The following is a 12,480-nucleotide window of genomic DNA, read 5'->3' as shown; positions in this document are numbered from 1 at the left end:
CCTTGGGAAGGCGACTTCAGTCTGAATGTACCTCTGTTTTCTCACCTACAGAAATGGATACATCAACTCCCAGGGCTGTCGTAGGATGAGATGGGAGTGGTATCATACAATAGGTTGCAACCGTACCATCACTGAATTTAGGACTCAGGGAAGTTCATAAATGTCAGTTACTGTCCTTTCTTATTTCTTGAGATTATTTCTAAGGTTAGACTGCCCCTCTGATCCCAGAAGATATACATTTGGGGCAGTGACTGGAGATTAGAGGACCCTCATTACGGACCTCAACTACCTGCTTCAGAACCTTTGCTAAAACCTCAGCCTATAGACAGTAAGGATGAAGCAAGACTGGAAGAAAGAGCTGGAATAAGAATAAAGGGGGCTGCTGCCAAAGAGGCAAGAGACCTTTTCTTCCCTCTTTGTTTCCTGGTGCGCGAAGAGAGGGGATTAAGAGCGCTGCTTAAAGGAGCTCCAGAGACGGGCGCGAGCCGCGGCTAAAAGCGCGGACCCCAGAGATGGGCATGAGACGCTAAGGCTGCTGCTGCCGCCACCAAGAAGCCTGTGTGCGAGCACAGGTCACTATCCACACCCCCCTTCCGGGGAGCCTGTGCAGCCCGCCACTGCCAGGGTCCCGGGATCTAGGGACAACTACCCCAGAAGAACGCACGGCGCGCCTCACGCTGGTGCAACGTCACGCGGCCTCTGCCGCCGCAGGCCCGCCCCGCACTCCGCGCCCCTCCCTCTCCCCGGCCTGAGTGAGCCAGAGCCCCCGAATCAGCGGCTCCTTTAACCCTGTCCTGTCTGAGCGAAGAACAGACGCCCTCAGGTGACCTACACGCAGAGGCGGGGCCAAATCCAAAGCTGAGCCCCTGGGAGCTGTGAGAACAAGGAAGAGAAAGGGAAATCTCTCCCAGCAGCCTCAGGAGCAGCAGATTAAAGCTCCACAATCAACTTGATGTACCCTGCATCTGTGGAATACCTGAATAGACAGCAGATCATCCCAAATTGAGGAGGTGGACTTTGAGAGCAAGATTTATGATTTTTTTCCCCTTTTCCTCTTTTTGTGAGTGTGTATGTGTATGCTTCTGTGTGAGATTTTGTCTGTATAGCTTTGCTTCCACCATTTGTCCTAGGGTTCTATCCACCCATTTAAAAAAAATTTTTTTTTCTTAATAATTATTTTTTATTTTAATAACTTTATTTCATTTTATCTTTATTTTATTTTACTTTATCTTCTTTCTTTCCTTTTTTCTTTCTTCCCTCCCTCCTTCCTTCCTTCCTCCCTCCCTCACTCACTCCTTTCTTGCTTTCTTTCTTTCATTCTTTCTTTCTTTCTTCCTTTCTTTCTCTCTTTCTTCCGTTCTTTCTTTCTTTCGTTCTTTCATTCTTTCTTTCATTCTTCCTTTCTTTCTTTCTACTTCTACCAATTCTTTCTTTCTACTTTTTCTCCCTTTTATTCTGAGCCGTGTGGATGAAAGGCTCTTGGTGCTGCAGCCAGGAGTCAGTGCTGTGCCTCTGAGGTGGGAGAGCCAACTTCAAGACACTGGTCCACAAGAGACCTCCCAGCTCCACATAATATCAAATGGCGAAAATCTCCCAGAGACCTCCACCTCAACACCAGCAGCCAGCTTCACTCAACGACCAGCAAGCTACAGTGCTGGACACCCTATGCCAAACAACTAGCAGGACAGGGCCACAACCCCACCCATTAGCAGAGAGGCTGCCTAAAATCATAATAAGTCCACAGACACCCCAAAACACACCACCAGACGTGGACGTGCCGACAAGAAAGACAAGATCCAGCCTCATCCACCAGAACACAGGCACTAGTCCCATCCACCAGGAAGCCTACACAACCCACTGAACCAACCTTAGCCACTGGGGACAGACACCAAAAACAATGGGAACTACGAACCTGCAGCCTGCAAAAAGGAGACCCCAAACACAGTAAGATAAGCAAAATGAGAAGACAGAAAAACACACAGCAGTTGAAGAAGCAAGATAAAGACCCACCAGACCTAACAAATGAAGAGGAAATAGGCAGTCTACCTGAAAAAGAATTCAGAATAATGATAGTAAAGATGATCCAAAATCTTGGAAATAGAATAGACAAAATGCAAGAAACATTTAACAAGGACCTAGAAGAACTAAAGATGAAACAAGCAACGATGAACAACACAATAAATGAAATAAAAAATACTCCAGATGGGATCAATAGCAGAATAACTGAGGCAGAAGAATGGATAAGTGACCTGGAAGATAAAATAGTGGAAATAACTACTGCAGAGCAGAATAAAGAAAAAAGAATGAAAAGAACTGAGGACAGTCTCAGAGAACTCTGGGACAACATTAAACGCACCAACATCCGAATTACAGGGGTTCGAGAAAAAGAAAGGGACTGAGAAAATATTTGAAGAGATTATAGTTGAAAACTTCCCTAATATGGGAAAAGAAATAGTTAATCAAGTCCAGGAAGCACAGAGAGTCCCATACAGGATAAATCCAATGAGAAATACGCCAAGACACATATTAATCAAACTGTCAAAAATTAAATACAAAGAAAACATATTAAAAGCAGCAAGGGAAAAACAACAAATAACACACAAGGGAATCCCCATAAGGTTAACAGCTGATCTTTCAGCAGAAACTCTGCAAGCCAGAAGGGAGTGGCAGGACATATTTAAAGTGATAAAGGAGAAAAACCTGCAACCAAGATTACTCTACCCAGCAAGGATCTCGTTCAGATTTGATGGAGAAATTAAAAGCTTTACAGACAAGCAAAAGCTGAGAGAGTTCAGCCCCACCAAACCAGCTTTACAACAAATGCTAAAGGAAATTCTCTAGGCAGGAGACACAAGAGAAGGAAAAGACCTACAATAACAAACCCAAAACAATTAAGAAAATGGGAATAGGTACATACATATCGATAATTACCTTAAATGTAAATGGACTAAATGCTCCCACTGAAAGACACAGATTGGCTGAATGGATACAAAAACAAGACCCATATATATGCTGTCTACAAGAGACCCACTTCAGACCTAGAGACACATACGGACTGAAAGTAAGGGGATGGAAAAAGATATTCCATGCAAATGGAAACCAAAAGAAAGCTGGAGTAGCAATACTCATATCAGACAAAATAGACTTTAAAATAAAGACTATTAGAAGAGACAAAGAAGGACACTACATAATGATCAAGTGATCGATCCAAGAAGAAGATATAACAATTGTAAATATTTATGCACCCAACATAGGAGCACCTCAATACATAAGGCAAATACTAACAGCCATAAAAGGGGAAATCCACAGTAACACAATCATAGTAGGGGACTTTAACACCCCACTTTCACCCATGGACAGATCATCCAAAATGAAAATAAATAAGGAAACACAAGCTTTAAATGATACATTAAACAAGATGGACTTAATTGATATTTATAGGACATTCCATCCAAAAACAACGGAATACACATTTTTCCCAAGTGCTCATGGAACATTATCCAGGATAGATCATATCTTGGGTCACAAATCAAGCCTTGGTAAATTTAAGAAATTTGAAATTGTATCAAGTATCTTTTCTGACCACAACGCTATGAGACTAGATATCAATTACAGGAAAAGATCTGTAAAAAATACAAACATGTGGAGGCAAACAATACACTACTTAATAACGAAGTGATCACTGAAGAAATCAAAGAGGAAATCAAAAAATACCTTGAAATATATGACAATGGAGACACGACGAACCAAAACCTGTGGGATGCAGCAAAAGCAGTTCTACGAGGGAAGTTTATAGCAATACAATCTTCCCTTAAGAAAAAGGAAACATCTCGAATAAACAACCTAACGTTGCACCTAAAGCAATTAGAGAAAGAAGAACAACAAACCCCCAAAGTTAGCAGAAGGAAAGAAATCATAAAAATCAGATCAGAAATAAATGAAAAAGAAATGAAGGAAATGATAGCAAAGATCAATAAAACTAAAAGCTGGTTCTTTGAGAAGATAAACAAAATTAATAAACAATTAGCCAGACTCATCAAGAAAAAAAGGGAGAACACTCAAATCAATAGAATTAGAAATGAAAAAGGAGAAGTAACAACTGACACTGCAGAAATACAAAGGATCATTGAGAGATTACTACAAGCAACTCTATGCCAATAAAATGGGCAACCTGGATGAAATGGACAAATTCTTAGAAATGCACAACCTGCCAAGACTGAATCAGTAAGAAATAGAAAATATGAACAGACCAATCACAAGCACTGAAACTGAAACTGTGATTAAAAATCTTCCAACAAACAAAAGCCCAGGACCAGATGGCTTCACAGGCAAATTCTATCAAACATTTAGAGAAGAGCTAACACCTACCCTTCTCAAACTCTTCCAAAATATAGCAGAGGGAGGAACACTCCCAAACTCATTCTACGAGGCCACCATCACCTTAACACCAAAACCAGACAAGGATGTCACAAAGAAAGAAAACTACAGGCCAATATCACTGATGAACACAGATGCAAAAATCCTCAACAAAATACTAGCAAACAGAATCCAACAAACATTAAAAGGATCATACACCATGATCAAGTGGGGTTTATTCCAGGAATGCAAGGATTCTTCAATATATGCAAATCAATCAACGTGATACACCATATTAACAAACTGAAGGAGAAAAACCATATGATCATCTCAATAGATGCAGAGAAAGCTTTTGACAAAATTCAACATCATTTATGATAAAAACCCTGCAGAAAGCAGGCACAGAAGGAAATTTCCTCAACATAATAAAGGCCATATATGACAAACCCACAGCCAACATCGTCCTCAATGGTGAAAAACTGAAAGCATTTCCACTGGGATCAGGAACAAGACAAGGTTGCCCACTCTCACCACTCTTATTCAACATAGTTTTGGAAGTTTTAGCCACATCAATCAGAGAAGAAAAGGAAATAAAAGGAATCCAAATCAGAAAAGAAGAAGTAAAGCTGTCACTGTTTGCAGATGACATGATACTATACATAGAGAATCCTAAAGATGCTACCAGAAAACTACTAGAGCTAATCAATGAATTTGGTAAAGTAGCAGGATACAAAATTAATGCACGGAAATCTCTGGCATTCCTATACACTAATGATGAAAAATCTGAAAGTGAAATCAAGCAAACACTCCCACTTACCATTGCAACAAAAAGAATAAAATGTCTAGGAATAAACCTACCTAAGGAGACAAAAGACCTGTATGCAGAAAATTATAAGACACTGATGAAAGAAATTAAAGATGATACAAATAGATGGAGAGAATACCATGTTCTTGGATTGGAAGAATCAACATTGTGAAAATGACTCTACTACCCAAAGCAATCTACAGATTCAATGCAACCCCTATCAAACTACCACTGGTATTTTTCACAGAACTAGAACAAAAAATTTCACAATTTGTATGGAAACACAAAAGACCCTGAATAGCTAAAGCAATCTTGAGAACGAAAAACGGAGCTGGAGGAATCAGGCTCCCTGACTTCAGACTATACTACAAAGCTACAGTAATCAAGACAGTATGGTACTGGCACAAAAACAGTAAGATAGATCAATGGAACAGGATAGAAAGCCCAGAGATAAACCCACGCACATATGGTCACCTTATCTTCGATAAAGGAGGCAGGAATGTACAGTGGAGAAAGGACAGCCTCTTCAATAAGTGGTGCTGGGAAAACTGGACAGCTACATGTAAAAGTATGAGATTAGATCACTCCCTAACACCATACACAAAAATAAGCTCAAAATGGATTAAAGACCTAAATGTAAGGCCAGAAACTGTCAAACTATCAGAGGAAAACATAGGCAGAACACTCTATGACATAAATCACAGCAAGATCTTTTTTGACCCACGTCCTAGGGAAATGGAAATAAAAAAAGAAAAATAAACAAATGGGACCTAATGAAACTTCAAAGCTTTTGCACAGCAAAGGATACCATAAACAAGACCAAAAGACAACCCTGAGAATGGGAGAAAATATTTGCAAATGGAGCAACTGACAAAGGATTAATCTCCAAAATTATAAGCAGCTCATGCAGCTCAGTAACAAAAAAACAAACAACCCAATCCAAAAATGGGCAAAGACCTAAATAGACATTTCTCCAAAGAAGATATACGGACTGCCAACAAACACATGAAAGAATGCTCAACATCATTAATCATTAGAGAAATGCAAATCAAAACTACTATGAGATATCATCTCACACCAGTCAGAATGGCCATCATCAAAAAATCTAGAAACAATAAATGCTGGAGAGGGTGTGGAGAAAAGGGAACACTCTTGCACTGCTGGTGGGAATGTGAATTGGTTCAGCCACTATGGAGAACAGTATGGAGGTTCCTTAAAAGCTACAAATAGAACTACCATATGACCCAGCAATCCCACTACTGGGCATATACCCTGAGAAAACCATAATTCAAAAAGAGTCATGTACCAAAATGTTCATTGCAGCTCTATTTACAATAGCCCGGAGATGGAAAGAACCTAAGTGTCCGTCATCGGATGAATGGATAAAGAAGATGTGGCACATATATACAATGGAATATTACTCAGCCATAAAAAGAAACGTAATTGAGCTATTTGTAATGAGGTGGATAGACCTAGAGTCTATCGTACAGAGTGAAGTAAGTCAGAAAGAGAAAGACAAATACTGTATGCTAACACATATATGTGGAATTTAAGAAAAAAAATGTCATGAAGAACCTAGGGGTAAGACAGGAATAAAAACACAGACCTACTAGAGAATGGACTTGAGGAATTGGGGAGCGGGAAGGGTAAGCTGTGACAAAGCGAGAGAGTGGCATGGACATATATACACTACCAAACGTAAGGTAGATAGCTAGTGGGAAGCAGCCGCATCACACAGGGAGATCAGCTCGGTGCTTTGTGACCACCTGGAGGGGTGGGATAGGGAGGGTGGGAGGGAGGGAGACGCAAGGGGGAAGAGATATGGGAACATATGTATATGTATAACTGATTCACTTTGTAATGAAGCAGAAACTAATACACCATTGTAAAGCAATTATACTCCAATAAAGATGTAAAAAAAAAAAGAATAAAGGGGGCTGGAATATGAGTCCCATCAGTTCAAGGAAAGCCCTGCGAGGTATTCTGGGGAACTGGAAGTTGATTTTTCCGACCTGTAGGAGGTGACTTGATGGACGCAGTGATGGGAATACTTTGAGGTGTTAGATGGTGTGGAGATGAAAGAGTGGTACAGAGGCCGGGAATCTGGTGGGCAGTGTAATATCAAAGAGAGAACCCTTGGGATAAGGTTAAAAGGCGTGCATTCTGCTCCTACCTTGCAGCTTATTTCAGCTATTTGGGTTTAATTTTTCCCACCTGAAAAATGAGGCATTGCTACTAGACTATAATAAGTCCTGGCAGCACTAAAATGATAGTTTGGAATTCTGCTTATTGCAATTAACGTGAACTTGAGAGGGTAAACGGTAAAATCAGCAATGGTATCAACGGAATGCAAAGGAAGTAAAGGTGTGGAAAATTTTCAGGAGGTTGAAATGTCAGGGTTTAATAAATAATTCTATATAAGGAGACCTAAGGCAGAGAAGAACCAAACCGATTTTGAGTTAATCCTGGAATACAATGACTTTGGTTCTTCCAAAAGAAAGAAGTAATGGGATTTGGTTTAGGAGAAACGTGTTGAGTACAGTTTAAGTAATATTGAGTAAAAATTGAAAACGGATCATTATGTGTAGGTCTGGACCAGGGCACTTACACAACCCAGAGAGTGAGTAAGTGCTTCCTGAAATTTTGCACAGTAGACATTCCACTCACCTCAAAGTAGCCCCAGCTCTCATCTCAGGGAGGAAATATCGAAAGGCTGAAAAAAGGGAGGAGCAGAAAAGAAGGGACTGTGAAGTTTGCAATGGCCCTTACCTTTGACCAGTCTCCCACAGTCAGATGCGGAGGACAGTCTGTTCTGGCACAGGACTTATGAGAAGATGCCTTGGGTCCTTGACACAATTCATCTGAGAGACTCAGAAAGCTGCCATCCGTTAACAGCTGCTGACAGGTGACCCTGCGATTCTGAGTTCCCCCACCACAGGTCCTGGAACACTGAGAAGACAGAAGGAGGTGAGTCAACGGGCTTGGCCCTCTTCAACTTAGTGCAACGCAGGGCTCTTACAATCATCAGCCTGGCGGCCGTGGAGTCATCAGTCTGCCATACCTGCTGCCATTCTTCAATATGCCAGCTAGGAGGGCAATCAAACTGATTGCATGCTTGTAAGGCATGGGGCTTCTCATCTTGGCATTCCTCAGGAGGGGAGGGGGATTCCCCAGGGTGCAGGCAGTACACTTCTCGGGTCTGGATTCCAACGCCACAGGTAGCTGAGCAGGGTCCCCAAGAGCCCGTGTGCCACCTGTACCAAAAAAACAAGTGGGCAACATTAACTGTCCAATGGACTCTGTGCAACAACCAGAGCATGGACAAGTTCCTCTCTGGACTTCCAGACTCCACCCGCCACATCCAGATCCTGGAGTCACAGCACCAACATATGCAATTCAAGTCCAGAAATACAATGTTTCAAGGCAAGAAGTGTCAGGAAAGGGTTTAAAGATTTTACCTGTTTGGGAAAGTCCAGAGTACATTTCTCTCCATCCTAACCTACCACTCTACAGCAATAATAAAATCTTAGTTTTGTTTTGAATAGAGCCCCAAGGCAAGGATGAATTATATAGGTGCCAAAAGAATTTTAAATGCTTAAAAGCACACTTCAGGAAATTTTCAGGGCACCTGGATTCATTATTTGGAATATCCCTAAGAAAATTCTTTTATGTTAGGATTATAACATATATATGTATATATATATATATATATGTATGTATGTATATGAAATGTGATTCCTTTCCAATAAGATCTTGGAAAAATCAGGTTTTCTCATGAAACATCTGTAAAAATTAAAACCCAAGGCAGGTGCTCATGATACATATTTCCAAGTTGCCTTCAAAAAAGATTCTCTCAATTCACACTCTCACCAAAAGCAAGTGAGACGGCCTGGTTTCTTACAGCCACACCAACACTGCACAATATCATTTAAAAAAGTCTCTGCCTGTCTGATGGGTAAAAAATTGTATACAATGATTATTTTAATTTGTGGATATTTAATTCTTAGTAATCATGAATTTTTAACTAGTTACTGTAAAGATACATCATAAGGAAAGAATTTTTAAATGCTTAAAATGTACATTAATAAAAAACTGCTTGCTCCAGGGTAGTTTGTAACAGCAAAAAAATAATTAATTAATTAATTAAATTTTACAAAGTGGAAGGAGGCCATCTAAACATTTAATAATAAAGGGCAAAATAAATAATTGTCTATTCATAAAGCACCATGCTAGCAGCCATTGAAAATAAAGTAGATACACAGTTACTGACATGGAAATACATTCATGTATTTTTATTAGAAAATAGGTCGCATGCAGAAAAAGAATATGGCTAATTACACATTGAAATGTTAACAGTGATGATCTCTAAGTGATAGGATTTTTATTTTCTTTATTCTTGCTGGTATCTTTCTCCTGATTTTTCTTATAATAAACATTCATTATCAGAAAAAATAAGTTAGTTCTTTGAAAAGTATTAGTGTTTATCTAAAGGTGATTTTTCAGTTTTTCTGATTTCTAACTTTCTATAATAAACATGTTTTACTTATGTGACTAAGAGAAAAAATGAAGAACAGTATTAAAGACAAATAGGGCAAAAAGAGTAAAATCTTAATTTATGAAGGCAAGAGTTCACAATGATGATATAACAAATACGGAGACTGAATAACAAGCACAAATATGTATGAGATGTTAGATATAAGAAAAATGGAAGGATATGTAATAAAAAAATTTTAAGCTGTGAAATACTTCTCTAAGCTCCTGGCTTATCAAAATGATGAATTTTAATAAGAACATAGAGAACTAAATAATACATTTGAAAATTTTGATGAAATACATGTTATTAGGCAACTACAAAAAGTTCTATTCAAGAAAGGGACTAGAGCTTGCTAATTGTGTGACTGAGTGCCTACAAGTTTCTAAGAAACAAGTGAATTCCTATGTTATTTAAAATGTTCCAAAGTAAAGAAGAGGATTAAATATTTTAATGTACATTAGGAAGCTCGGTAAAACCTGAGCACAAAATCTGACAAATGTATATAAAGAAAATATTTTTTATGTATGGTTATGTATTCTGAATTCTAAATAAAAGAGAAATATAAATCCTAAGTAAAATGGAAGCAAGTCAATCAAAGGATTAAAATAATACACAGTACACGCTATGGACTGAATGTTTGTATCCCTCCCCAAATTCATATGTTGAATCCCTAACCTCCAATGTGATAGTGTTTGGAAATTAGGCCTTTAGGTCGAAATTAGGGTTAGAAGAGGCCATAAGGGTGGGGCCTTCCTGATGGGACTACTGCCCTTGTAAGAAGATAAACCAGAGAGCTTGCTCTCTCTGTCTCTCTCTCTTTCTGCCATAAAAGGACACAGTGAGAAGGCAGCTGTCAGCAAGCTGGGAAGAGAGCTGTCATCAAACACGGTACCCTGCTGGCACCTTGATCTTAAAAGTTCTAGCCTCCAGAACTGTGAGAAAATAAACTTCTGTTGTTTAAGCCACCTAGTCGATCACATTTCTGACCACAGTGGAACTATATTAGATAATCTCCCAAATATTTAGAAATTATGCAATAACCTTTTAAATTACTCATGGGTCAAAGAAGAAATCACAATGAAAATTAGACAGTATTTTTAAATGCATGTTAAAAAACATGAAATGTCAAAATCTGTGGGATGCAGCTAAAGCCATGATTAGAAGAAAATCAGTGTCTTAAATGTACATATTAAAATGTAAGAAAGGCTGAAAACAATAATCTATTTCAAGAAGTTAAAAAAAACAGTATATTAGACCAAAAAAAGTAAGGGAGGGGAAACAAAAAAAGAGATGAGTACAGAAATGAGTGAACTAGAAAACAAAAGTTGGCTGTTCAAAAGACAAATAAAATTGATAAATTTATGGTGAGAAGAACAAAAGTAGAGACAGCATAAACATAAGGAATTTAAGGGGAATCTCAAAGGCATTAAAAATAATAAAAGTATAATAGGTGTAAAATGAAAAACATTATGTCAAACAATAAATAAATTTAAATAAATTTAAAAATTAGCTTTTCTTAACTTTAGAATTAAAAAATTCAATTAACATGCAAAAAGACAAATGAATATATAAACCAGCATTTATACTCCTTTAGCACTTACCCTTAAATTATAGCATATATCACTATAAATGCTGATAACAAAGTCTATAGAGTTTCTTGGTATCTCTATTCCTTTTCTTGATCAAGATGAAAGGGCTTCTTGAACTACTCTCATCTGTTACTGTTGTCTAGAATTCTGTTTCTCCTGACTTTTCCATACTTATTTTAATCATTCCTGTTTTGTTTTGTTTTTCCACGTGTTTGGTTGAGTTCATTATATTTTTTTATTCTGCTTTCTCCTCTGCTATCTTTTATCCTTAGAGTTACCCTTGGAAATTTAAAGGGCCTATTTAACATCTCTAGAGTTAATCAAAATTATTTCCATCTTCACAAATAGTACAAGGGGCTTAAATCACTTTAACTCCACAATCAACATTTGACCCAGTTTTACAAGGCTTTGTTGCCCAATATCTATTTCAAATCCACATTCAGATATTATTATTGACTTGCACAGTCAGTGATTCTTTTTTAGATAGCTGTCTTTACAATGTACTTTGGTCAGTATTCATTCTTATATCTCAGACCGTCCCTCTAGGATCAGTTTTCTGCTTAATAAACACATTCTTTTAAAACTATCTTTCGTGAAAGTTTGCTGCTAGTAAAGTCTCCTGGTTTTGCTCACCTAAAATTTCTAACATAATAGTAGTTAACATTTATCGATCACTTACCATGGGCCAAGCTCTTTTTAGAGTAATTTACATGTATTAACACACTTAATCCTCAGATCACCTATAAGGCCACGGTTTGCTGACCCCATTACCATCTGAAAATACCCTTGTTTCGTCTTTGAAATATTGTTCACTAAGTATGTGATTCCAGGCTGACAGCTATTTCCTCTGAACCATCTAAAGATAATATTCCATTATTACTAATGAGAAGAATACTGTCAGTTTTTGCTGTTCCTCTTATACATCTCTTCTCTCTGATTGCTTCTGAGATATTTTCTTTGTCTTTGGAGTTCCAAAGCTTCCCAACCATGTGTCTAGGTGTGTATCTCTTTTTGATTTTTCCTGCTTGGGATCTGTTGTAACTCCAGATTCTCAGGATTCATATCTTTCATTAACTCCAAAATATTCTCAGCCATTATCTCTTTGAATATTACCTGCTATCTTTTTGCAGCTTCATTTAGATACACACCTTCTCAATATAGCCTCTGTATTTCTTATCTCCAGTGCATATTTCACA

The 12,480-nt window shown here is 38.3% G+C and overlaps 2 protein-coding genes across 2 annotated transcripts in view; one reads left to right on the top strand and one right to left on the bottom strand.

Annotated features, from left to right (window-relative positions):
* ADAMTSL3 (ADAMTS like 3) overlaps positions 1–12,480 on the bottom strand; it is a 368,604-nt gene that overhangs the window by 82,691 nt on the left and 273,433 nt on the right. Inside the window, 2 exon segments of the mRNA XM_033852218.2 lie at positions 7,931–8,110; positions 8,223–8,415. Of these exon segments, the coding sequence (XP_033708109.2) occupies positions 7,931–8,110; positions 8,223–8,415 (373 nt within the window).
* SAXO2 (stabilizer of axonemal microtubules 2) overlaps positions 1–12,480 on the top strand; it is a 120,902-nt gene that overhangs the window by 106,579 nt on the left and 1,843 nt on the right. The window lies entirely within an intron of this gene.

This window comes from Tursiops truncatus, chromosome 2 (assembly GCF_011762595.2).
Source record: "Tursiops truncatus isolate mTurTru1 chromosome 2, mTurTru1.mat.Y, whole genome shotgun sequence".
NCBI lineage: Eukaryota > Metazoa > Chordata > Mammalia > Artiodactyla > Delphinidae > Tursiops > Tursiops truncatus.
The sequence above is the reverse complement of the archived record's forward strand: the minus strand, read 5'-3'. Positions and strand labels throughout refer to the sequence as shown.